Source organism: Phasianus colchicus, chromosome 9, assembly GCF_987193195.1.
Source record: "Phasianus colchicus chromosome 9, bPhaCol1.hap1.1, whole genome shotgun sequence".
In the NCBI taxonomy this organism is placed as follows: domain Eukaryota; kingdom Metazoa; phylum Chordata; class Aves; order Galliformes; family Phasianidae; genus Phasianus; species Phasianus colchicus.
In genome coordinates this window covers 10,168,483-10,195,597 of record NC_143444.1, presented here as the reverse complement: position 1 = coordinate 10,195,597, position 27,115 = coordinate 10,168,483, and the positions used below count along the sequence as shown (strand labels likewise).

Genomic DNA, 27,115 nt, shown 5'->3' with positions numbered 1-27,115 from the left:
CATATGCATTACAATTATTTTTGCTGTATGTGAACTATAAAAAACAATGCCTATTGCTTCAGCACGGAGTCATTTCTCATTTACTAATCTTTGCTAAACAAAAAAATATGTGAAGAAAAATAAGAAAGTCTCCATCTTTTTGGCACCAATGAAAGTGAAATTTCAAAGACATTACAGTGATATTGGCAAAGAAAGAATAAGCAGACTTGTCCAACTGTCCAGTCATTCATTGTCCTTGATAGTAAGTGATCCCAGCATATGAACACCGCCTATGATCCAAGGTCACAATTTTAAGAGATCTATTCTGATTTTGTACCTGCATACATTGTGTATATCATTTCTTTTGTAACTTTATCCCCTTCTAATGTCTAATTCTTACATCTTAATATCACTACTGCTGTCAAGCAACTTCTTCACAACCAGCACAAGCTTTCTAATCCTTTCTTCAGTTGTTTTTTTTTCCTTTTAGAATCTTCCCATTTTTCAAATTCATCCTCAACACCACTCAGATCAGTGCTATGGTTCTACACTTGACAAAATCCCACTTTTCTACCTCTCTTTTTAAATCGTAGCCACTATCTCTTTCTAACCTACCACAGTACACAATAATTTAGACTATATAAATGGCAGCACTCCCATTTGCACCTGGCTTTCTAACCTACCACAGTACACAATAATTTAAACTATATAAATGGCAGCACTCCCATGTGCACCTGGTCTTACCACTACCCTTCCTTCTTCACAGGGTAGCTCTATAGGCTTCTATTTACAATTAGTGCGCTAGATTAAAATCCCATTATTACTGAACTTTTAGTAAATATCATTCACCCTCAGGAATTTCTTGTCTTAAGGTGCCAATCAGTGTGAGAATCCAATGCTTTCAGACTAGGGTCTTCCAAAATATTCCAAAACAGAAGAGTTTTATTTAGTACTGAATTTACAGTTTGACATTTTATGGAATTTTGATTGAACAGAGCGATATTTTGATTTCAGTTAGTAGCTCTGTAAGTACAGTACAGCAACTGCAAGATGGAGTTAGATGACCATGTAGACAGATTCCCGTTACGAGTCACTGTATGATAACCGTCACTGGTTACTGGGATAGAATCTATGTTTTGAAGAAAGCTCAAGCTTGTTCTAAGTTGCTTTTCTGGTGTGTTCAGCTTTTATACGCTATGTTAGGTAAGGCAACATATATAACTTCCCCTGGTGGTCTGGCTTGCTCACAAAGTTATATATATTGATCATCTCAGGGAAGACCATTAACACAGCTGGTTCATCTGCTCAGCTAATACAGTCATTGATCTAAACCAAAAGCCACCCCTTTTCCTTTACAATAGCTGTGGCCATCTCCTGCATTCTCTTCTGAGCTGCATGAACACAATGTCCTTGCCTATGTCCTCTGAGCCTTCTTCCATGGCAAGGGTTTGTTCTTCAGTCACATGCACATGCATGCACATTACATAAAAGAAAACCACAATAGTCATTAGAATTGCAGGATCTTCTCAATCTTGGTTTGGCTCACAGGTCGCAATTGCGTAAATTCTGAAATTAAGTTTTGGCATTTTTATCACTACCAAAGAGGAATACACTTTTTTTTTTAAATAATCCAGCCTGTAAACCTAGCTTGTCATAGCAGACAGTAGATACTCCCCCTTGATTACTTATTAATTTGGTACTAATATACCTTTATATCTAAAAACAACTTTTATACAGCATGTTCTAATCAGCTACTTACTTCAGATCTTGCAGAAGGTCCTTTGCGTTAAGCATTGTTATTAAAGAGGTCGTGGCTGCTGGAATAATGATTATGGGAGTTCGAGATCCTGTAGAAATAATTAAGTTGTATTTCTTGGTTTACTTTTTCTTTTAATTAGAGAAACTGTATATAAAACCAGAACTCTTGCTTAATGGACCACAATTATGGACAAATACTCAGGGAAAACTGTAGTAAGTTTTATCTAAATTGAAGCTCTTCATTGACCAAATAAAATGTACGCCTGTATCAAGAGTCTCCAGGAGTCTGTAAATAATGGTAACCATGTTTAGCAAGACACAGTTCTGCTTGCTTGTGGTTCCAGTAAAACAAAGAGTGGGCACAAGTCAAACAAAAACAAAAAGGACAGCGTAACCAAAAATGACTCACCTTTTTTCTGATTTGGAGGTGGTCTTGCTTGAGAAACTGAGAAAAAAGCAGAATGTATGACAGAATGACTAATATATAATACAAATGCTGCAACTCAAAACATTTCAATATTTATCCCACATTTCAATGTTTTCATGCACAGAAGTTCACACTACAGTCATTAGATTGTTTTCAGAGATGCAAAACACAAAGTTCAAGAAGGGCTTTTTAAATTGGGACTCAGTATTCAGAAGATAAGCAGTTTTTGATTTCATACAGATGCAAGTATAATTGAGTCCATCTCCTCTACTTTTAAGCCAACTATACATCCTCCTCCATCCACCTCAAAAAGAAAGGGCACGGTAGTGTTCAAACGTTGCCAGCAATCTGCAAGCAAGTTGCTTGTGGATCCCAAGCTCAACAGTATTGAACCAACAGGAATAATGTTTCACAAGATAATCTTTACAGATCCTCATGTTTTCATTAGTAGTAATGGTAGATGAGACCCACAGGTTTTAGCTACCCCTAACAAATGCATAGAGCTTCTACTAAACTCGAAAATTCAGTCTTACTCAAGTTAGTTTTGGATTGCAATTAACTCCTCAGTTGAGCTTTCCCCCCAGTAAATTGTTTCCATTTTAGCCATTCCAAGTCTTGCAACCTCCTCAATATCAGAGATACATCAGTCTGAAGCCAGCAAGGCACGTATGCTTCCTCACTTGGATGCTACTACTTAATAACCTGCGCTCTCCAAATAAACACTTTAAACTTCAGTTTCAAACAGTTTTCAGGAGTCCTAACCTTAAAAAAAGAACAGAACGCTTGTGCTTGACAGTCATCATTATATATGTTTCTCCTAATTCACAAAATTAGAAAATAGTGAGTAGTAGAACTGATGCAGACTGTGTACATCAAGTCTCAACTGCTACTATGCATTACATTTTTCATTAATTGACTTCCAATTTCATAGCATCAACTTGCTCATGTTTATTTATGACCAACTGTTCCAGAAACTGGCTAGAACAGCATAAATATTCACATGAGCAGTTGCCATTGTTGAAATATTGAGACCATATCCCTCAATTATGTTTTCCTGACACTATCAAATGCAGAGATATAATTGGTGATATTGCCTTGAAATGCTTCAACTTTATGTACTCTATTTTATTATTATTTTCTAACTAATTATCTCCTCATTGTATAAAAAAAAAAAAAAGTTGCAAAAAAAAAAGTACATGGATAGCATCAACTGCCTAGAAAACAGAAAACAGCCTCTATAAGAAAATCTGATACCTGTACCAAGACAGTTTACTTGAAAATTAGATATACTCTAGATATGTCCCCCAAAAATCTTGAACTGAAACCATCTGAAATATAGTTGTTCATGTCAGTATTATATAACTGGTTTTGGACAATTCAGCTATTTTTTTTCTATACAAAATGAAGCAACTTCATAAATACTGTATGTTTTAAGTATTTAGATCACTGTTACCGCCCTATTTCCTGTGGAGGATATCTCCAAACTACCTTAGAACTGGCAGAAGGAGAAATTCTTTTCTGAAATACTCTATTACATATTTTCTTCAGACTATACCTCTCTTTTTTATTCTATTTTCAAGTTGCAGTATGGAGGCAAGCTAACAGATTAGACTGGCCTTAGAGAAAGGCAATATCGTAATGATAAAAATGCATTTCTACCAGCTAATGCACATGAAACTACATCTATAGCAGTAGGTACCTGTGACAATCCAGTCACGCTTCTGTCCTTGCCTTTTCTACCCTTTTCATACTGCTGTCTGTCAAGTCCATTTACATTATGATGCTCAACAGGGCCAATGAGATAAGTATGACAGGTAGTATGACCTTTCTAGCACCCAAATAACAAAATGGAATCATATCATCTGTGCACAACAGCATTTAGGAATGCTGAAAACATTCAGTGTTCGCATGATTTTAGGGAATTTGTCTTATTATTAAATTATAGCATTAAATCCTACACAGTCAAAACAACACAAAGCTCTAGCACAATTTCTAGGAAAAAAAAAAAGCATTCATTTTAAAAGGCAGCTTTGTTTTAAAATAAAATTAATGCCAAGAAAGCCACCAAAGAAATTAATACCAAATTATCCTTCCCAAACACATTTATAACAACAACAAGCAGCCTGCTCTTAAATAGTAGCCTTCACTTTAAAGTTTCTTCCACCAAAACACAAAGTCTGTTTGTACTCTTAAACTCATCTCAAATCTCTAAGGGTTTCTCATCAGAACATGAGATTAAGTCTCATGTACAAACTGAAGTCTACTAGACCATGAATTAAAAATCCAGCTGAAGAGTATACCTCTATATAAACATGTTAAGACACATGAAGAAGTAATGATAATACATCAAATATTAATACACTCAGAGAAATAAGTATTTCTGATATATTGGTTAAAGAAATAATACATCTCTTTCTGAGATTTATTTTTGTTTAGGTTGTTTGTCCTTGAGATATTAACCAGCTCTTGCTATATTTTTCACTATTAATTGGTGAATTATTAGACTTATAAGCAAGAAGTTTGTTACTCAGCTTTCCGATTTCATTACCACACCCTTCCAAGAGGATGACTGGGCAAACAATGAACTGAATGAGCCCAAGCATTGTTACAATTGTTACAATTCTCAAACTATGAGGATAACTTTAACCAAGAAGTCATGTGTTCTTTCCAATGGACATGCAATTAAAGGCCACAGAACCAACCCTCACTTCACTCTTGAGCTAACTAAAATTTTAGGTACAACTCCTCTGGAGCTCGTATTTACTTGGAATAAAAGCATAAATGAAAGGATGTCACCCTACCTGGTCGTGGTACAGGCTGTGCTGCTGGTGTTTGTGTTTTTCGAGCAGAAGCACCTTCCTTTAAAGAAGACAGAAGAGGTAACATTAACCACTGGCCTTCTTGTCAGGTACAGTATTTTTCCACAAACACAGAGTTACAGAGGATATAACGGAAAAGAGAGCAATGTATTTCCATTATAAGAGAGAAAGAAAATACTGAACATACTCAAAATTGTTCATAGATCCTGTTTTATACATGGAGGAAAAGAGACGACCTGGTACGCTTTTATATGTTTACCTTTTAACCATCCGATGCCAATACAACTTTTTCTCTACATTCATAGAATTATTTCCAATTTATAGTACTGTTACATTTCAGACACAATGACTTCCAATCAAGGCTTTGTACGTACCTATAAGCAACTGGCTACAGAAATTTTAAAACAAGATAAGCAATGCATATCTGGCAATGCATTCCTGCTGTCAAGAGTTTTAGTGACCACAAATAGCACTCTCATGATAATTGGTTCTGCTCATGCCTTATCCAATTACCTTAATGTAACAAACAAAAGACCTGTACTGCTATTTATTCTTGTTAACTCTGCAGTTAACGCACCATGTAAGAGAAAAGTGAAGTCACATATCTGGTTGCAAAGCAACATAAAATCCCTGCAAGAACAAATTCTGCTCTTGGTTACTTCTTCCAAATCCCACCTGAATAAAACGTATATTGCTAACTGTGTTAAAAAAAAAAAAAAACCAAATACATGAAGGCACGCAGTTTATTCTAGCCACTGCAACACGTGAGGTGGACAGAAAACTCTTAAAATGCATCCTTGGTTTCATGTTATCTCAACTGTCATAGAAAAAACTGTTTCAACTGACTCCAGTATGGCATACATATATCCACGTATACTCAACAGTACGTTCTGTAATTCAGAATTTCAAAACTTAGTGAGCAGGAGACAACATGCAAGAAGCTTCGAGTTCCATGAATTAACTAACACAAAAACTGCTTTGCAGTTTCCACAACAAGGGTTAGAACTCAGTCTTTCATACTCAGCAATCTCCTAATTATCTTCAGCATAAGGACTTAACCCTCAATGGCTAAAAAAAAAAAAAAGGATGAATCCTAGTTTATGCTGTCTTCTTTTCTGATTATTAAAATACCAACACCTATGTAGGACACCTGAGTCAGTAACTGTTATTTTAAGACTTACTTTTATAATATCCAAGAAAAGGTATTTTTGCCACTGTCCTTTCACAGTAATTACTCAGAAAACGATAAAAATCGAAACACCACATTCTAAAGGAAGAACATCAGCAAAAGCTACCTATGAGAGTGGCCTTGCCACTGAGAAACTGCTATTTAAATCTATATCACCTTACTTTCAGCCAAGAAAATGGAAATTTTGCATCTGTTTGTAGAGAAAAATAGCAGTTTCTACGTGAAAAGGCTGTTCCCACAGTGCACTGATTACACATTTTGAAGGCATACCAAGAATTCTCCCATGACATTTCTTTGAAGTCAGAGCAACACAAAATGGAAAGAAAACCTACAAGCTACTAAAACATCACTTCCCATAACATTACGTTTCATATTTCTACATCCATTTTAGTCTAAATCCAACTATTGCTGGCTGTAGCCCCACACGTCTATTCATCTTCCCTCCCCCCCACAGAATCACCGCTGCAACGTCTCTGCCTTCCCTTCCACTGATTGAGTGTTTGGAATAAACAGACCTGCAGGTCCTACTTCAGGGGGGGTAGGAACCATGAGTTGCTTCAAAGATAGTAGAGTTCTCCTGCAGCCTTGCAGAATAATTATCACTAAGCCTTGTTTTATTTTCCATATGAGTTGTGCTGCAAAATTTCTCTCTCCAACATTTCCATAAAGCACCAGAACACACGTAGTCCCATCTAATGAAATAGGTTCCAATCTTTTTTTTTTTTTTAATTTTCTTCCCCATATTTTTTTTCTGAATTATCTTCTCTAAAGCCAACAATAGAAACAACAATACAGGAGCCTAAAAGGATAAAGAGGGGCTTTTGAGAACACAACTGAAATAAATAAATAAAACCACAAATGTAACATGGAAGTATCTGCTTAATGGTCGGATAGCCATTTAGATGAGCAGACATTAAACTTATCTACCAACTCTACATCTGTGACCTTTGTTTGTATGAACAATTTCTGCAGAATCAATAAATGATAGAGGTCATGACTTTTAGTCTTTAAAATCACTGCCTCAGACTGATAATTTCGTGGACAAACCTCAGCTCACAGCTCCTCATGGCTTCTTAGCACAGACACTGAGCAGTTCTCACCTACTGGAGCTGTAAGATTCTTCCTTTGCAACTGATACACAACATCTCTGCACCTTATTACTGTGAGCGACCCAATCACCATCTTCTAACACTGAAAACTGCAGACAACGCAGTTGTAGAGGCTAGTACTTAATCCTAGACTTTGTATGCTTTTCTTCTTAAAAATCATTTATTAAGAGAGACAGGAGAAAGAGCAAGTATTTTCTATAAGGAAGGAAGCCATCAGCTTCCATTTTACATTGTCCTGAAAATGAAGAATATTGAGTTTATACATGAGTTTATACATATATGAATGCTTTTCAAAAGCATTTATACAGAGGTACAGGTTTTTCCCATGACAAAGCACAGATTTATGATATACATTCTGTTTACAAGGCAAATATAACCTCAGAGACCTACAACGCTACAGTTTCTCTCAGAGCAGAAAAAAATCGAGTTGACAGAGGAAGTATTGTAGTGGGTTCTTTAACCACACATGGTATGTGCAGCTGTTAATTTATGGCCCGTTAGCTATTCTGAGGCAGCTTCTCATTTGCATACTCTAACTCTATGTATATACAGCAGCTTATTTCTCAGTGAGTGCACAGAAAGATTTCACATTTCCAATGTAAAGTTTTATGTAGAAGTTACTCTTAAGTAACTTCACATTGCAAATTCCAACTCCAATTAGGGCAGCTTTTGTTTGTGCAGCTGTACCCTGAGCAGCAGAAGTCACTGTTCAGCTATTTAAAGAGCATTCAATTCGAAGTTTCTGAACACTTCACAGTTTTGCTCAAAGACAACGTACCTCATTCTTATGCAGAAGCCATTCGAGACCGTTAAGGAGTACATTGTGAATATTCATAAGTTGAAATTAATTTAGTAACAAAACCATGTAATTTGAAAAACACAAATCTGTAAAATGACCACATAGCATGGTATTTTAATCATAAGCACCCTACTTGGTTTAGTTTTGCTAATTTACCATAGATAGTAACATACATTTCTTCTGATTTATATTAAATATATGAGCACTTACATGATCAGGAACAAATACTTGACATAGAATGAAATCAGGAGAACAGATATTGAAAGCTGTCTTGGATTTCATGACATCAATTACAGATAACATGCTGCATATACTTGCCATAGAAATTCACTCTGCTTTGCTGATAATGGTTCCTACCATGATAGGCACCTATAAAACACCTGTTTAATAACCTTTTCAACCATAGCATACACCTGCTACTAAGCACTGTCCTATCTCAATTCCTTGAGATATGGGGTTTTATAGCAAACCAGTGCACGGGTATGAATACAAGGTGAGTACATGTGAAAAATCCAGATTCCAGTACAGGCAAAAAAAGGAAAAATCTCACACCCTGAAGGATCACTAAATTCTTCTATTGTATGCTCTGGTAATTAAATTCTTAGCATGTTCTGTCCTAAACACATAGGTCTAAACAAAATGCAAAGGTTAAAAAGAATGCTACTTTTCTACAAATTAACTCTTGAGTAAATCATTAATGTACGGCAAACAGTCAAAAACAATTAGATGATTTCAAAAACATGCATCTAACATCTGGTCTGAATGTTCTACTTTAAGCCTGATAGAAGCATTTATCTTCATATAAATAACTTGGATTCGGAAAAAGTAGGGTTTTGTCCTAAAAATGTAAAGCCCTTAAAAGCCTTGAAAAGAAAATCTTCCAAAGAACCAAGCAAAACGATCAGACTGAGATGCCCTTACCGACTTCCTAGCAATTCTGAGTTTTCTATTCACATCAAGAGCTTCTTAGTTTTAAGTTTAGATAGCGCTTCTCATCATCATTTTATTTACACATGAAACTGGTATAGCTTATTTGCACATTTCCATGCACACAAATCTGCATACACAATCCCACGGGACAGATATTTTAATAATAAATTGCAAGTTTTTAGCTGCATCTCTAAATGTAAATTATGCTGTAAAATAATAGGTAATTTGTTAACAGGATCTTAACTACTGTACAAATACTGCTAACATCACAGCCATTTTAACTTGCATTGCTTACACTATTAATAAAAAGGTCATTTTAACTACCTCCATTGTATTTCTACTTCCTTTTAATCAAGGAAATAGGAGGGAAATTGAAGTGGAAGTAAAGCTATTGTTATGGAATCAATTTTAAAAGGGGAGAAAAATACCATTATCTACCAAGATTGGGATACAGATTGTATATGGAGAATAATAATACTGCCTCACCGCTTTGCTAAGTAATAAACTCATATGACATTAGACAGAAGGGGTTACTAAAGTTAGTAAGTCAATAACTCACACTGAGCATCATGGCCTCTCCAGCACAGCATAAAGAAAAATACCAATGGAAGACTGCCAACCCTCAAGTCTGGTTGCAAGAAAGAAAACTCAATGTTCAGCTTCTTACAAAGATAAAGCAAATTTCATTATAGGTGAGGCTATGCTTTGAAAGTACTGCTGAAGTACAGAAATTTCCCAGCTCCAAGAAAATCAGATGTAGACAGTGTCTGCTGAATGAGTATGGCATTATAATGATGGAGGACAGGGAAAAAGGAGAGGCGAGGGAGGGTAGCAAGAATAAAACCAGGGTGATACCATCAAGAACTGACTGAAATTTGGAGACTTTAGTACTGGATGTTCCACAGCATTTAAGTTCAACTTTTGTTTACAAGGGTGGTTTTTCCTTAGTGCATTATTAAATTAAAACTAGAAGGTGACTCAAAATCTCAAAGATTGACACTGTAGCAGTCAGGATTAATGAGTTTTTTCAGTAGCAGGTCAGGCTTGGAGATCAGCATCGGGAAAAGAAACAACAGGTGCTTACTGCAACTTCTTGTATGTCTCAGTCAGGATAAACAAAGTATGCTTTGAACACACAAAAATAAGTGAATGAATAGGACTCCATTTTATAGATACTCTGGACAGGCAATACTCTCGCTCTGCATGGAAAATGGACCTAAGCAGCTCAAATCACACCTGAACCTGAATGAATATGGTAGAGACTAGTGACCAATTAACTACAACACCACCATATAAACAACCTAATTAAAAAATTGGAGATATTTTTGAAAAGAAGTTGTTCAAGTAATAATTATTAGTTGCCTTAAGGCATCTACTTAAGTGTTATCCTCAAAGCTAAGATTTCAAAAAGTCTTAATTTTTCATTGAAGCATGACAGAAGTCCACCCATCTTTATCCTTGCACAAAATCAGCTATTTCATGTGGAACTTCAGCCAAGTAATTTCAACTCTATTGTTGCTGGATTACCAATTTTGAGCAGAAGTGAAATTAGACATGCTTGCATTTCCACTTTTCTGGAGACAAACGGTTTTCATCAAAAACTTATAACTAAGAGAGACTCTGTAAAGGTAACTTTATAGTAGGTTACGTTTCTCCTTTGAATCAAAGAGTTGTCTATTATGTACTTGCTTATGTTTAAATGACTAATTCCCCTCAAGTGTGTGAAAAGTAGATATCACCAAAATCTTATTTTTGCTTAAAATGCTCTTTGTTTGAATTAATTATCTGAGCTGGCCTCATGCATATTACATGGCAATCCATAGAAGCTGTGACAAATACCAAAAGCATGAGAACAAAAGGATTTTTTCATCTTTTAAGAAAGTCAGGTACCAAGGTAATACAGTACTTATTTTCTTTATATTGACATCAGATCATCACATCAGCTCAGATGCAAATTTACTACTATTTCATTATGGTTTAGACTCCGATTTCCAACCTCACACATTCATCTATCTCTTGCTCCAACATCACTCGTAGCTGAAAGTATTAGCCAGACACTCATGAAGCATTTCTACATCTATAGTTTCACAGAATACGGGGCTCAAACTATTACTTACATAAAACCACTGCTAACGGGCAAACACCAAACACACACAGAAAACAATGTCACTTTTGCTATTCAGATCATGCTTGAAATGGTATCAAGAGCAACTGTCATATGGACATGAAAGTTGCTCAGTACAGAGCAATGAGAAGATCCCACTTACACCTGCATTCTGTGAGTTATAGCTTAGCAGAGGAAAAGGCTTAAAAGACTTCAAAAACGTTCCTTTGTAGCTTCTGGAAAGACTCATGAAATGCTCTGTGTGTGAAGATTTTTTTTTTTCGTTTTAAAGCTCTGCAGGTACCTAAATGAATATAGATGGATCCTTAGCGCTTTTTGTGAAAACTTTTCCAGAATGCCCAAACTGAATCAAAATCCAAGCAACTGATTAAATGTAGGTGATGGCTGTTCAAAGCCTCAACGCAATAGATACTGATGATGCTCTTTATAGCCTCCTCTCAGTTATTCTGAATTCTGTTCCTAAACCAAGGGATGCTGTAATAGAATTCTAATATATAAGAAGCTAAATAAAACCTTCCCCCTTAGCCCCAGTGAATACTGGTTAAACCAATTATTCAGCATCATTTTTTCCCCAGCAATGTTTCATTCTTTGCATTTACTGAATAAAAGAATTCAAGTTTTAATTTTATTCTTCCAACATTAACAGTTTTAGCAATTGCAGCTCAAAGCAACTTTAACAAGTGCCGTGCTTATAGATCACACCACATTACAAGAAAATGCAATTGTCTTGGGTGGTCATGGCCAGAGAGATGAAGGGAAATTTCCAAGTATCACATCTGAAGACTTGAAATATCAGGAGGAAGTCTGAGAATCTGTATTTCTGGAGGAACTGATGCACAAAGAGGAATTTTGGAGCAATGAACCCTGAGTTATTTTTGTCACCAGGTAAAGTAACTGCTGAGTTCAGAAACAGCATGAGCTTTTTCAGGATCAAAAGCTTTAGCTGCAACTACCGTGAATTGCGATAAGAGAAGAACAGACAAGAGGTCCTGAATGATGGCAGCGATAAGAATATAACAGACTGGAAGCACTTACACATGGAAAGAGCTGTTCTGAAGACATAGGCCAGGGAAGAAAGAAAAAAAAATGATCTTCAGGTTTGGAACAGGCTGCAAGCAACATTAACGTACAGATTCATGCCATCTGTTGATTAACGCTGGCAATGAAATTTGTGCTCAGATTTTCTCTCTTTTTGAGCATTTCTTTGCTGAGTCACTCGTATACAAATACACTTCAGAGTCCTGTTGGACATGTACTTGCTGCACTAGCTAGAGATAAGTGAAATCAATTGTACATAAAGTAGTATAAAGTGATGTAAGAAGGAAAAAAGTGTATTCGTGCAAGTTTTGTGCCATATGCAAACACTGCAGAGGTCTGCAGCGCAGCATCTGTCAGAGCCCTCATATCAACAGGCTGTTTGCTGAAACACTAGCTTGGGAGCCAGCACTAGAAGTGTCAGTAAGTACTGAGAGCCAAACAATACCTGTACAACATAGTCTATCAAGTTAGAAACAGCACAGTAATTTACTGTGAAAATTTCTGAGTTTGGTCCAGGATGAATGTTTGATGCTATCTGCAGCTCCATGCATTACAGTTACATACATGCTGTAACTCCCTCAAGCTGGGAAGGTGAGACATATTCTTGGAGTTTCCTAGAATATTGCCTATATTTGTCCTGTTTCAATTGCAGAACTTGCCAGGTTCAAGGTGCCATATTAAAAAAAAAAAAAAAAAGAATTGAAGAATGAAAGAAACACCATATTGTCATACAAAAAAAAAATCTCCCAAACCAGATTCCATCCTGTTCTTCCTCTACACATCCTATCACTTCAGTTCAAGGAACTCAGAAAACAGACAATAAGGAAGAAATGCACTACGCACCATGAATATGGGAACAAGTCAAAACAAGACACAGTGGTTTTAGGTGTGCAGGAAGAACAATGGATGGGCTTGGTTTGCCTTTTTACACTAGGTTCCAGCACCCCTGATCCTAATGGCAGCAAAAGCTACCACTTCCCCACAGTAGGAATGCAAATTCATTCGTTTCCCCCTTTGTCACAAGCCTCATTTAAGCCTTATGTTTACAGTTTGTACAATCAGAAAAGCTCCTGTGAAATCTCTTTGCCAAGGAGTATACACAAACACGGCTCTATTCCAAGTTAAAACACAGGGAGAGAGAAACAGCCTTGAAACAAAAGCATTTTCAGGCAGGGCACCTCTAGCTGGGGCTGCAGGAGCACAGCCCACATGTGTCAGTGCACGTTCTGTTCCCCAGCTCCTTCGCTCACACTCCTGCCAACAAGTTTAAATCTGTTTCAAGGAGCTGACCTAGTCCCAGCTCTTATCACACACAAACTGGGAAAGCGAACACATGGCAATCTGTCCCCGAACACTAAGCTGTTGGTCATCTTGTGACTCATCTTTTATTTCACTAAAAAGAGACAATCTGGCAAAACCAACCCTTCTCAATGGATACAAATACCTTACATTTTTAATTTCCAAGGTCGCTATTGGTGCCATGTGAAAAAACACAGTTTAAAAAACAATTACAACTGGAGCTGACATTTGATTGCAATGCTACTTTATTCCTAAACATTGATTTCACACATTTGTATGAAGTAAAGTGAAAGATTTCAGGTTTAATTTCAATCCAGTAATAGGTCTATTGTCCTCAATGTCTTTACTTCCAGATATTAACTAAGAAATCCTCAACGACGTGCTCCCACATTGTAACTCAGACTATGGACATACTTCATTTATCTAAGTTGGATATACCTACGTGCATAAATATATACATATATATATATATATGTACATATACTTCATATATATTTATATATATAGGCATAGTTCATAATTGAATTCTTAGAAATCCAAATCCATAAATTTCACAAACCAAACCTACAAAGTTAATAAGCAGCATACCAATATTATCTCATTCAAAATACTGAACTTCAAGAGTCCCAAAGCCTCCAGTTCTTTATGCTTTACATATTTAATACAGGAAAACATGGGAAAAAAAACACTCTGTGCTTCCCAGCATTCTCTTGTGGCTGCTCCTGCCACCAGTAGGAATCACTAACCATCCTCAGTACAACGTTAAGTTTGAATATTTCTAAAATGCACAAGAACAGCATGTCACTCTCATCAGTCACAGGATTTCTCATGATCTTCTACACTACTTAAGTCTTTTCCTTGGACTGTATTATCATGTTGCACATACATTGTTATAGTTAAACATCCAGAACAAAAACGCAATGTTGCTACTTTGGTACTTTCATATCTATACTTATGTACATGTACTGGTACTTGTGGTCCCATTCTCCAATTTTGTCACCTTCCAGCTTTGACAGAGAGGTCTATTTCGGTATGTACTTACCCTTGAATAAATCTCATTGGAGGATTTTAATTACAATTTGATTTTGTTCAAAATTACAAAAAGGCATCAAATCAAAACAATTTCTCCCCCAAATTCTCTATTCAGTGCAGCTGGGTAATTCCAACAGGCTTGTAGCTTTCCCTAGGTGTTGACATTAAAAACTTATTATGTTTTGCAGCAATCACTACTATGTAACACTAAATTACGTAACTAAACACACAAGCAAGAACAGCTAGAAAAGCACTGCATTTCCTGGGCTACACCTATATTTTCCCTAACAGATGATAAAGTAATTCCCCAAACACTATTAACTAAAACCTCGTTTTGTACTCAGCGTTCAGTTTTCTGTTACCTTCATTTAACTGTGTTCTCAAAATCTGACTTTTGGTCAAACATCTATTACCGACTTTTGATGGGGCTGTTTCCCTTCAACAAATAGAAACAAGCAACAAAACCACAGCTTCAATCACTGTACAACAGTCACCTGAGACACCAGTATTTTAGTCTCATGCATCACAGATTCACGTTTATGATAAATAGTAGATTATACTTCATCTTCTTCATAGCACAAATGCTTGCTACTTGTGTGCTTCTTGGCTAACAATCAGGTTGAAAGAATCAACTTCAGTTTCCCATTAGCATGCATGTAATAGAACGTGTGTGTATGTGTGTATAGCAAATACATTATGAAATCTGCTGGCACTGAATTAACACCCCCCTACTGTAGAAAGTAGAAGTCAATGATATATGTCTGTATTAAAAATTAACCATAATTGTTCAAAATTGATAAAAAACATATTATGTCAAAAAAAAGAAAAAGGAAGAATTCTGGCCCTATCACTAAAGATAAATTTTTCCATTTTGCCTTCTGCCTCTACTTTCAGCCTCCTTCAGCATTTTATCTAAATTCCCATTATTCCTCTCTCTTTAGTAGTGAAGATTAAATTAAGCCCTTCTCAAAGCACAAGGACGAGAACATCCAACTTTTATTTTTTCAATTTATATACAATCTATATGCTAGACAGCCCATCTCGAAGCTTCTGTCTATGCATTATGAGATCCGCTTTATAATACTACTGCTGTTTGAAATGGCTAAGGCACAGCTGTATTTTCAGCAGTGCAGAAGTGCAATCCTCTTAAATGAAGGTCAGCTGGCAAAGTCTCAATCCTACAGTCTGGGGCCACTCTATTCAAAGATGGAGACAGGATAAGAGCCATACAAAAAGTCGACAAACTTACAGGTCTCCCTATTATACTCTGACTTGCACCGTCTTCACTCATCCCTGCAGAAAAGCCTAACGAAATGAACAGACTCAAAGTGTATTTTAAAACAAGTTTTAAAAGTTGTCAAATAGCTTTTTCTCTACACATATGCATACACATACAAACTTATCTAGTAGCTTCCAGTTGTCAACCAAGTAAGATGGCATAACACGCCAGGCAGGACAGACACAGGTAAGGCTCAGTGCAACTTTCATTTCTTCTGCTCACATTTGAGTGACTATCAGCTGTCCTTAATGATCCCACAAATTTCACAGTATATCTAAAGGAAATGTGTCTTGAGCAGTAAGGACTCCTCAGCTCTCCTTCAGCCTTCGCAGCTGTCCTGTTACTTCAAATAGTTTTGTCTTTGATATGCCTCCTGTCAGTGACTAAAAGTAAACACTTCTTTTTTTTTCCCCCCTACTGCAATCTGTTGCAGAGTAAGATCCCTTCACTGGAAAATTCTTGAGCACTTAAGTGGTAGGAAATAAAAATGAGTAAGCCACAGAGAACAATGTTTTGGAAGAGAGCATGGTTTTCAATGCCAAGAATGACCTCGCTGAGGAGAAAAAAATACCACAAAAGAGTAACAAGATTCCTCTGTTATGACACCCTGGAACTTTCTGCATGTGCTTCAGAGAGCTTTACCAGTCAGAAACAGATGTAATTTCACAGGGCTCATCCTTGCTTGTATTATGCTGGTTCTTGCTCTGCTTTTGGGAGAAAAACCAAATCGAAACAGCAGCATCGTCTTTCGAGAAAGGACAGCATATATTAATACTATACTTAATTAAAAAGGCTGGTAATAAGTACAGATATCCCACACATTTATTCCTCTGTTCTTCTAAAAAGGCATTGTGAAAGGGTAAGGAAAGAGCTCTCTCTTCTTTAGTTCTTCTTTAGTTCCTCTTAGTTCCTACACTGTCATATTCTCCTGTAAATGAATACATGCTATTTCGAAGGAACAGGAAAATCCCTTTTCTTCTCAGCCATTTTTGTCACTGACTGGTGCGTAGTTTGAAGAGAAATATTTGAAAATTAGATAGAAATTATGACAAGGCACTATGAAAGCCACTCAATAAAAACCCAACCTACTCTTGCCATCAGTTCTCAATCTAACTGTGATCAGATATTCCGAGCGGCAGATTTTCCATTCTAGATGAGAGAGGTTTCTCTGATGTAGCGATTTCATTAGCTCAGGGCAGCTTCACAGAAACATAGCTAGCTCCCTTCCCATGCCAGCAGGGCTTCAGAAGCAGCACTGCCACACAGCATGGAGCTACTATTTATAAATCTTGCAAGCATCTCATATATGCCGCAGCATTGTTTCAAGAACAAGCAGGCAATTCTACACAGAGTCATCAGAGCTTATTAGCTCCAGCCACACGGGACCAAGCCGACTCCACCAGACCACTCAGAGCAGGCTGATGCATCTGCTCCCTAATGGTCCACATTCCACCAGGCTTATTAAATTGTAGGCATTATCATGTGAATACACAGATCCAATTTTAATCTGGCATTGCTCCCAACTAACCTGCTACTGAGAGGTACAGAGATTCAAAAAACCTGCTCCTTCCCCGCTGCATCCAGCATTTCCCACATTACTGGCATATCTCTTTTCCCCACTCCATTTCCCCTGCCCACCTCAGATAACCAAGTTAATTACACAGAACAAAACCACTTTTTGTCATGAGGCAAACCCAGCACTGAAGTACAGATATTAATGCGTATTTCCACACAGCGCTACATAGGGTCAATGAAAAAATAAAGAAATTTAAATAGCAAAAGGTATTTTTTTCCACAGTGAAGATAACATTTCAATGTGAGGTGACCTATATTCTCAAATCCAAGGATTCCCTCTACACTAACTGTTGTATTCAGGTCTTATTCCAAGCAAAATTCATTACAGCACAGTTTGTACTCCTTTGCTTGCTTACAAATTGAATAGAAGTAGAAATCCATTGTTTTCTGCTCTTTCTGCCTTTTTTTTTCTTCTTTTCTTACATTAGTATGCTTCTTACTGATAATAACAATCACAGAGGTTTTTCTATATGGCAAAACAACCAACTCCAAAGCAACCCAAGATGGGGACCCAAAGGTGGGAAAAAAGTTTGATTTAGTATGCTTAAAGCCAGCTGCCTTCTTATCAAATTGTAGACCATAATACTTGCATACAAGTAAAGCTCAAATGAGCATTAACTAGAAAAAAAAGGCATTTTCAGAAGTCTGAATGCTTAGTTAGGCAAATCTTTGAGAGAAAACCTGAAAGAATCTGCCGAGTGCAAACCATTGCCCAAGGTCATGAGACTGGGATATTTTTTTTGAGTACAACAATTTTTATGCGTTTTGGGTTTTTTCCTAAGAGGATGACAGATGCTCCCTATAAATTCACTTCACTAAGACGGATCAGTGATGGAAAGCTTTGCAAATGCTGATTAAGAGTTACTAAAACATCTCTCTTCTAGAAATGAAATCCTTTAGTCCTGAATTCATAAAACTTGATCTACTGCATTAAAAAAACACCTTTTTTTTTCTTTTTAATACAAAGCTGTCCACAGCATGGCTGATATCTAGTGTTATGCCTTGAGATGGACAAAATGCGTAAGAGCTCTCTTTCTTATTCTGTTAGATAACATTAATTGTAAAAAAAATAATGAATGAAATATGGTTTAGGATAGCAGAACTTAGTCGAATATTGTGAACTACTATTCTACGTCAATACAATCATAGAATAGAATGGAATCATAGAATGGCCTCGGTTGAAAAGGATCAAAATGATCATTTAGTTTCATCCCTCCCTGCTATGTGCAGGGTTACCAACCAGCAGACCAGGCTGCCCAGAGCCACATCCAGCCTGGCATTGAATGCCTCCAGGGATGGGGCATCCACAGCCTCCTTGGGCAACCTGTTCCAGTGCATCACTACCCTCTGGGTGAAAAACTTCCTCCTAATTTTTAACCTAAACCTCCCCTGTCTCAGTTTAAAACCATTCTCCCTTGTCTTATCACTATCCATCCTCATATACACACATATTCCCTCCTGTTTATATACTCCCTTCACATATGGAAGGCCACAATGAGGTTTCCGTGGAGCCTTCTCTAAGCAAAAAGAAGTCCAGTTCCCTCAACCTTTCCTCATAGGTGATGTGCTCCAGCCCTCTGATCATCTCAGTGCCCTCCTCTGGACCCACTCCAGGAGCTCCACATCCTTCCTGTGCTGGGGGCCCCAGGCCTGGACGCAGCACTGCAGATGAGGCCTCACAAGAGCTGAGTAGAGCTCTCCCTGCTGGCCACCCCTTTTTTAATGCAGCCCAGAACACAGTTGGCATTTCAGGCTGCAAGTGCACACTGCTGGCTCATGTCCAGCTTCTCGTCTACCAGGATCCCCAAGTCCTTCTCCACAGGGCTGCTCTCAAGGACATCTTCCCCCAGTTTGTATAAATACCTGGGGATTGCCCCAGCTGAACTACAGCACCTTGCACTTGGCCTTGTTAGATCTGGTATTGAAGCCCCTGCAATATCCAGGTAACACCAATTCTTTGCTAGTAATTTCTTTTAAAAATACCTTCAATCTGCCAAAATTCATCTAGAATCTTGCATAAATTACAAAAGGCATTATGGACATACTTATTCAGACCAAAAGCATGTTTTCCACAACACAGTTTAAATTTCTTTCCAAGTCACTAAAGATGCTATTGTTCATTTTGAAGTGAATTTCCAAAATGGAATGACAAAGTCTGTACGATAGACCAGAAAATGAGCATATAGGAAGTCATTTCATATAGCAGGACAATTTCTTTGTCCATCAGAAATATAGACAAATGAATACCCGCTTCCAAATAAAATTTTCCACAAGAATCAAAGTTACTTTGAAGCAACAGGGAATCGGTTCAATGAATTTAAGCACAATACATGATAAAACAACTTATTAATATACAATGGCTGGAAATCACTTCCAGTTGAGGGAATCAACACGGAACAACTATTGGGAAATAGCAGATGTTTATCTGTCTGGCCAAGCCAAAGTAACTCTACCAAACTAGCTAGTATGCAGGGCATTGGAAGCAATTTTAGCAGTATGTCCATGAGCACAGCAAGGAGCTGCTTTAAAAAAAAAAAAGGACTCACTTTCCAAGCTAAGATCCAAGTTCTACACAGACTATTAACAAATACTACTTAAATTTACTACAGAGATCACTGGAGAAGGGAGTTTTCCATATATTTTGTTGCCTTTCTCAGTTTAAGCATTCTTGTTAGAAGAAAAGGCCTCAGGTATTTAAGACAGTTACTAAAGCTTTGTGGTTTCCACTGTAAATCCTCTATATCCCACAAAACTAGCTGTAAATGAGGATATTTATCGAATGGAGCTGCAGAAACTCATGCACAAAAGCTCTTGAGGAAATACGACACATGGAAAGAATCAATAAAGGTCTCACACCCAAAACAGATGAAATTTGGGCAGCTTGGGAACTTGCAGCTGCTCAGCCTCACTACTTAACACTAACTGAAGATCTACATCACGATTTTCCACTTTATTTACTACAAAGAACTAGGAATTTTTGAGGTTGATGAAATGCCTCCATATTCACACAAACCATAGGCACAGTGGTAAAAAAAAAAAAAAAAACAACAAAACAGCTGATGAGAAGATGAACATCAAGAGCTGCAAGTCTCTCAGTCTTCAAGGATCCATGCAGCAGATCCAACAACCCAAAGAAGCAGCCCAAGTGAGCAGGAAAGGCCTGTGCCCTGGCCAAAGCTCTTCAATTCATTGGGACGCCTTAAAAACCAAAAGGCAGCCAAAAGGAAAAGGTCTTTCTGAGGCTTTTTTGGGAACAGATGGTACAGAAAGAAGGAGCTGAGCAGGTTGCAACAGGCAAGCTCTTCCCCAAAAATCTCAATTTCTGTAACAATTTCTGTTTTCATTAAAAAGTGTCAAGTTCATGCTGGGAGCGAAGGGAGAGTGGTCGGGACAACCTGATCTTATAGAGCAGACACCTGGAATGAAAAAGTCTCATAAGACAAGCAGAGTAAGTTTATTTCCCACAGTCTTTAAACTGCCTCTGAACGTTTGGTACTTGTGCTCATTGGCCTTCTCTCCCCTGCTGTGCTGAATCAGAGCTTCATAAAGTCCCTGCTCTTTTCAGAATGCAAAAGGAACACTTGTGACAGGCAGAAAATGCTACCACTGGCTCTGGCATGTCACTTCAACAGGGGAGAACTGCGCAACCAAAGATGCTGCACAATCTAAATGAAATTATGTTGTCCATCCCCTGGAAAGAAAATCTTCATTTAGCACTTAAGATCAGCAATAATTGGATGTAAAGCCTAGGGGAAAGACATGAAAAAAATCCGAATATAGTAAAGAAAAAAATTTGAGAGACAAAACTATATTATTGAGGGAAGACTTGTTTCAAAACAACAGTGAAATATGCAAAATCTGCATATAATGCAAAAACAGAACAGAGTAGTAGAATGAAAGCAGCGACATTTTGGCTTTTCAATTGCATTTTGAAGCACTCCAGACCTGTGCTCTTCATAAGAAGCTGTAAGAAATCCTGAGACTTAATTCCTCTTGGGTAGCTAGAATGTCTGTTCAGTTACTAGAAAAAGACTCAATTGTGAAAAATCCCCTTGAAACGTTTCACTGGGCAGATGGTGGACTAAGCCCTCCTGCCTTCGAGAGATCATCCGGTCTTTTCTCCCTAACAATTTTGCAAAGTGCTTAAATCGCTTACTGACTGATTAGAACAATTATAAACTACTCATTAGAGAACACAAAAATAGGTACGCAGTTTCAGTTATTGGAAGCCCTTTCTGTTCTTCCATTGCCACTGAAAATGGATCTATACTGTTCTGCTTGTGCTTTAAATTTTAAACGTCTAAAGATTAGTGGAAACACCTGGGAGCCATTACAACATTACAAAATCTTGACCATCTCCACAAAATGCAGCAAGTGTGAGATGTGTTACAGAACTTACAAAGTAATAGTGAAAATTTGTTAAGAAAAATAAAGGCAGGCAATACTGACACTTGTGGTCATTTTTAGATTGCTATTTTTCACTCAGTTACAAATGTGCTTCTGATAGTTAAGAAATACACTGTGATCACAGAATAGGCACTCAGATTAGAAATACTCTATAATCCTCTCTGCTCTAAATGATATATTGGAAAAGTATACTTTTTGGATCATTGAGACCAACGGCCACTGGCTGTATGCATAATTCTTAACACAGTTTAAGATCAGCGTTTATGACGTTCTTATGAACACATTTCCAGAGGGAAAAAGAAAAGTTCTGAAGCAAAAATAACCACCCTTGAGAACACTGTCATTACTCATTTTGAATTGTCACTTGACAGGGTTTTAATGCTTTGAAACTTAAATACAACATTTTACTCTGATAAAACAGAATGATCTTTGCAGAGTATTTGTGGAGCATTCATAAAGCATGACCCATATAGAAAGATTCAATTTACATGTCAGCTGTGATGCACGTATTTAGTTTAACTTCCAGGGGACTTGTAGCCATCAGGCAGAAAATTATCTTTCTAAGCAGTACACCTGACTGTTGCAGCCACTGTAAACTCATTTGAGAAACTTCTGTTACTGCTGCCAAGAGAAAGCTTTCCTTAAATGGCTCCTTCCCAGGGTCTAGTTTGTCTTAAAACTAGTTTGACAAGATATGACTGCTCCCTAAAAGTTACACAAAGTAAGTTTTTCAAGATTTTTGGATAAAGTATTCTGAAGTCACACACCTTTGTTTTGCACAGATATTCCACACAATCAAAGTCTTGTGCACAAGTTACTTTACATACCTTAAATGGCTTCCTGCATCTGCTTTTAACGTGATACAACTCACTGCACGACCTTGCACTGGCCACATTAACTCTACAGCATTCCTTACATTCACACAGCACATCTGCACATCACTATAACTCCTCCCTAGCCTTAGTAGATCTAAGTATTTCAAACACCAACATTGCAGCTTCTAATTTAAGATGTAACCATGGCAACATCAGAGAACATACTACTCCTTGGATCAAGAACAAGCAGACCACTGACCCTTCACAGTGAGATTTGGCCAAAATAAAGCTCATTCCAATCTACTACCACAGCAAGACTACTTAAACCTTCAGGTCACACTTACAGAGCAAAGCAAGTTCCGCCCTCCCGAAACACCCAGGAACACACAGTACTGCACAGAAGTACTGAAAAAGAAAGTTCTATAAAAGGAAGTTTTTCTGAAATGTTAACTGTCTCAGCCTACCATCACATACACAGATAGAAATCAGCGGGAAGGGGGGCGGGCAGGGAAAAGGGCTTTTCTTTACACACCCACAAGATAAACTAAGACCTGCTCATCTTTAAATGTAAACAATGGGTGAACAGAAGAAATGGCTCACTAAGATTTAAAAATTCCAGATTCAACTTGTGTGTTGCTATGTCAAACTTGACATCTTGCAACACAAACAACAGCTCTGCCTGAACTTTACAGCCTATGCACAAGTGATATGGTCATTTAATTTAAAAGCCAGAACTAGTGTCATCGCCTTCTATCTAGAAAGCAAATGGCCTTTGAGGTTTTTATACCTCTAATATTAGCATTTATGGGAAGAGACAAACACCAGTAGGTAAATGTGCTACTTAGAATTCACAACCCTTTGGACATGCACTTTAAGAATGATAGAAACATGAGTAAATTAAGCCAGCAGAAACTTTTGCCAGTGGAAACACTATGGATCTCAGTGAGCATTCTGTTGAGGTTTAGACTTGTTTCTCAAGTACATTCTTATATATGTCTGTTCCAATGATTGAAAAATCAGTCAAGATTTACATTACTGACATCAAAGTCTGTCAACAGAGGTTAAGTTAACCACATGAGTATCTCACTGCCCTACTGGTAGTCCAGGATACAGCAAGCTGACAGAGCTAACCTCTGTCATGTTTGTACACACACAGCAATGGACTATATACTCTATGTAATATACAGAAATGTAAACGTAAGAAACTGTGCATTTAAATTGCAAATCCAGTAGATGGGGCACACATACATCCTTTCAAAACACTGGTTCTGAATTACTCATTGAAGTCCCAGAACAGTAAGCAATGCTGGCTGGAAGCATCTCCTCTCCCACTCCATTCCCACTAGTTGCCTCCCAGCCCATCCTCCAGCTTTTTTGAAATTAAAGATTTCTAGAATGGAGGAGTTTTATTTGTATTAAATATTTGGGGAATATGGCCATGTTCCTAAACCAGTCCCAGGTAAGATAATAGGATTTGCAGAAAATGTCATTAGAACAGGAAATGCATACATTAAATACAAGACTAAATTAACAGAGAAAGTAAGTATGCATAGGTGATTTAGGGGATTATAAGTCTGATGATGTTTCTAGTAAGTTACCAGAACATGCATCTAGACTAGTAAAACACAGCGAGTCTGGAGAATCATTATGCACTAGCAAAGGAAGCACCTCCCCAATCCAACCAGAGATACCATACGACAGACCCATTATATTTTCTTTATCCTTTGGCTAAACAAACAAAGAAAAAAAAAATCAGTCCAAAGCACTAAATTCATTCTCTTTTCAAAAAAGGATGGACAAACACTTGGGTAGGAATGCTGCTAGCTTGCCATCTTCAGCATCCCCTACCAAAAGATTTTTTTAAAGCATACAGCAAATATAATGAGGTGTTTCAGCACAGAAGGGCCAGTTACTGACAGGACAGAAACAACAGGAACTCACATTCTATTATGACCAGAAAACCAAAAGAGATGCACTTTCTGATCCATCATTAATTGAAATAAAGCTTAACGGTTTATATATGAATGCCTTCCAACTCAACTGGCTAACCTAAGGTTACAAAAAGCAGCTTTGATAGGGTAAAAATATGAAACATGTAAAGCAAGTATGAACCAAGAAATATCTATGTTCCTCATAGAAGCACAAAAAAATTTTTACAGAGAGCACCAAATGGGTTAAATCAAGCTTTGGTGTTTAAATGCTTCTAATTCCTTTGCAAAGCAGAACAGCCCTTGGAATACTGAAATAGAACATCTCACATTAAAAATCCCCCAGAGAATCATAAGTTACGGTGTCAAGGAAAAGTGAAAACAATTTGAGAAAACCCTCAATCATTCATTTAATCATCATACAATTTTTATACTATTCACCTATCATTGTGCTTGTGCTGAATATGTATCATTTATCAAATAGGAGGAAGAGCCTGTAAAGGTTTCTGGCTGCCTTTGGGTTTAGTCAAAATGAATGCAAACAATCACGTGGGATTCAGCCAAGCAGTGACGTTAAATTCTGCTCTGTCAGAAGACAGCATCTGTCAAAGCCCACATTTAAACTGCTGCCTGCCTGTGCAGCAGCCGAAGGACTACGGAATGGATTTAATAGACCAGAATCCTCGGTTAAAACAGCTCGAAACCATTTCTACTACTGCCTAGCAACAATGAAGGAGGGAAGAGAGACAAATCCTATTACTAAAGGCAACTGAACCACTACGTGCTAGCACTCACTGCTAACATTACCGTTAGAAATATGGATACTGGGAAGAGGAGAACACAGCACTGCATTGTCCGACAAGGGAAACACCAGATGTAAAAGCTCCAATCTATCGGCTGGGAACGCCAGACAGCCCCGACCGCCGGAGCACGAACGAGAACTACTGTCCTTTTGTTTGAAGGATGAACAAAAAGCCCCAAGACAAGGACAACACTTATGAGCAAGGAAGGTAACACAGCAACGAGCCGACAGATGGACAGATTGGATACTGTGAAAAGCAATCGCAGGAAGCAGACTGTTGGGGGATGTGCGCATGTTCGATAGCATCTTTTTTGCTGAAGTGATGGCGTGCCAAAACTATTTTCTGTGGGTATAATCCTCGCACCATAAATGGCCTGACCAGGGAAGGTATGTCAAATCCTTGTGTGTGATATTCATTCAATTGTGTGTTACCTTTCAGCCATTAGAGATAATGATCATTCCTAATTTGCAGAGCCCAGAGATAAGGTGTCTGCGAGCAGTGGAAAAAATTCCAGCAGGTTTTTCCTTTCACCGTGCAGAACAATGTCACTACCTTACACATTTAATGCACTGCTTACAGCCTGCTGTGGGTACAGGAGGGATTAAAGGGATAACGTGGCTACTGTAATGATTGTATTTAACTGAGAAATTAAAAACTTAAACCCCTCCAATTTAGGAAAAAAACAGTTAGAAATCCTCTCAAAGTACGTCAAAATTAATCCTTATCAGAAGTAATCTTAAAGCACTGATAAAATGGCCATGATACGACACACACAGAGAGCACTGAACCATCAAAACAGACCGTGCAGTCAAATTACATTATCTAAGGAGTACCTTCAGACCTTTCTCACACTTGCTTCCCCCCCCCGCACCCCTCCCCCAAACCACAGCAAAATGTCATCAGGCTAATACTGACCGAGCATAATTTGGGAGCGTGCAAAAGATTGGACATGATCTAAGCCATCAGCAGCGCAATCAGGCACCACATTTTACAAGTAACATCAGGCTCTGCTGACATCCCAAAAGGAAACCTTCACACAGTGTGCATTCAAAATGGTGAGCACGTAAATTACCTCATGCCATCATTACGATCTCTGTTTAATATGAAAACACTGACAGTTTAACTTGGATTGCAAAATGGCACTCAGTCTAATTGTCATTCATTCCTACATTTTGTTTTAATTTAAATCATCAATTGTGGCAAACAAGCAGGAAGACAGCTCGCTATTTACAGTGCAAATTTAAGATCTAAACATATAGCTATTTAATACACTACGGGATGAAAATGCTTCTCTACAGAACCTACCAATAAGCTGTAATAAATCATTAATCTGTCAACATAGCTGTGTTTACTTTGTGGAAGGCACTCACCCGGCTTACATCACTTTTAAAGCCTTTCCAGGAGTTTTAAAACAAAAAAGACCCTGCCTTCCGGCAGCACTCCCAGAGCAGCATGCCTACCAGCAGTGCCACTTTCCTATCTGACATTTCAAAACCCAAACATCAGAGCTTATCTTGATTATTGCCTGTTTTGAGCACAAGCTGAGTGCAGTTGGAGTGAACCAGGACACGACTCTGTGAGGCCTAAAGCACAGCTGCTGCTCTTCATCAGAACACCGGCTCAGGCTCCTTTGAACTCTTCCCTCTAATTAAAGGGTTTGCCCACAAATCAAAATATGAAAATGCAGAACGCGTAAACAGGGAGTCAAATGCTTCAGACTGCAAAGTTGTAATTATAGAGCAGAAGCGAAAGTACAACACTAGTAGAGCACAGACCACAAATAAAAACTCAAGAGGCATTCACA

The 27,115-nt window shown here is 37.8% G+C and overlaps 2 protein-coding genes across 2 annotated transcripts in view; one reads left to right on the top strand and one right to left on the bottom strand.

Annotated features, from left to right (window-relative positions):
• Window positions 1-27,115, bottom strand: part of CDC73 (cell division cycle 73) — a 97,977-nt gene that overhangs the window by 12,978 nt on the left and 57,884 nt on the right. Inside the window, exons 11-13 of the mRNA XM_031595793.2 lie at window positions 4,966-5,023; window positions 2,147-2,182; window positions 1,739-1,826 (exon numbers count right to left, since the gene is read on the bottom strand). Coding sequence (XP_031451653.1) covers window positions 1,739-1,826; window positions 2,147-2,182; window positions 4,966-5,023 — 182 coding nt within the window. The remainder of the gene's footprint in view (window positions 1-1,738; window positions 1,827-2,146; window positions 2,183-4,965; window positions 5,024-27,115) is intronic.
• B3GALT2 (beta-1,3-galactosyltransferase 2) overlaps window positions 19,160-27,115 on the top strand; it is a 28,237-nt gene continuing 20,281 nt past the window's right edge. The window contains exon 1 of the mRNA XM_031595794.2: window positions 19,160-25,697. The gene's annotated coding sequence lies outside the window, so the exon portion shown is untranslated. The remainder of the gene's footprint in view (window positions 25,698-27,115) is intronic.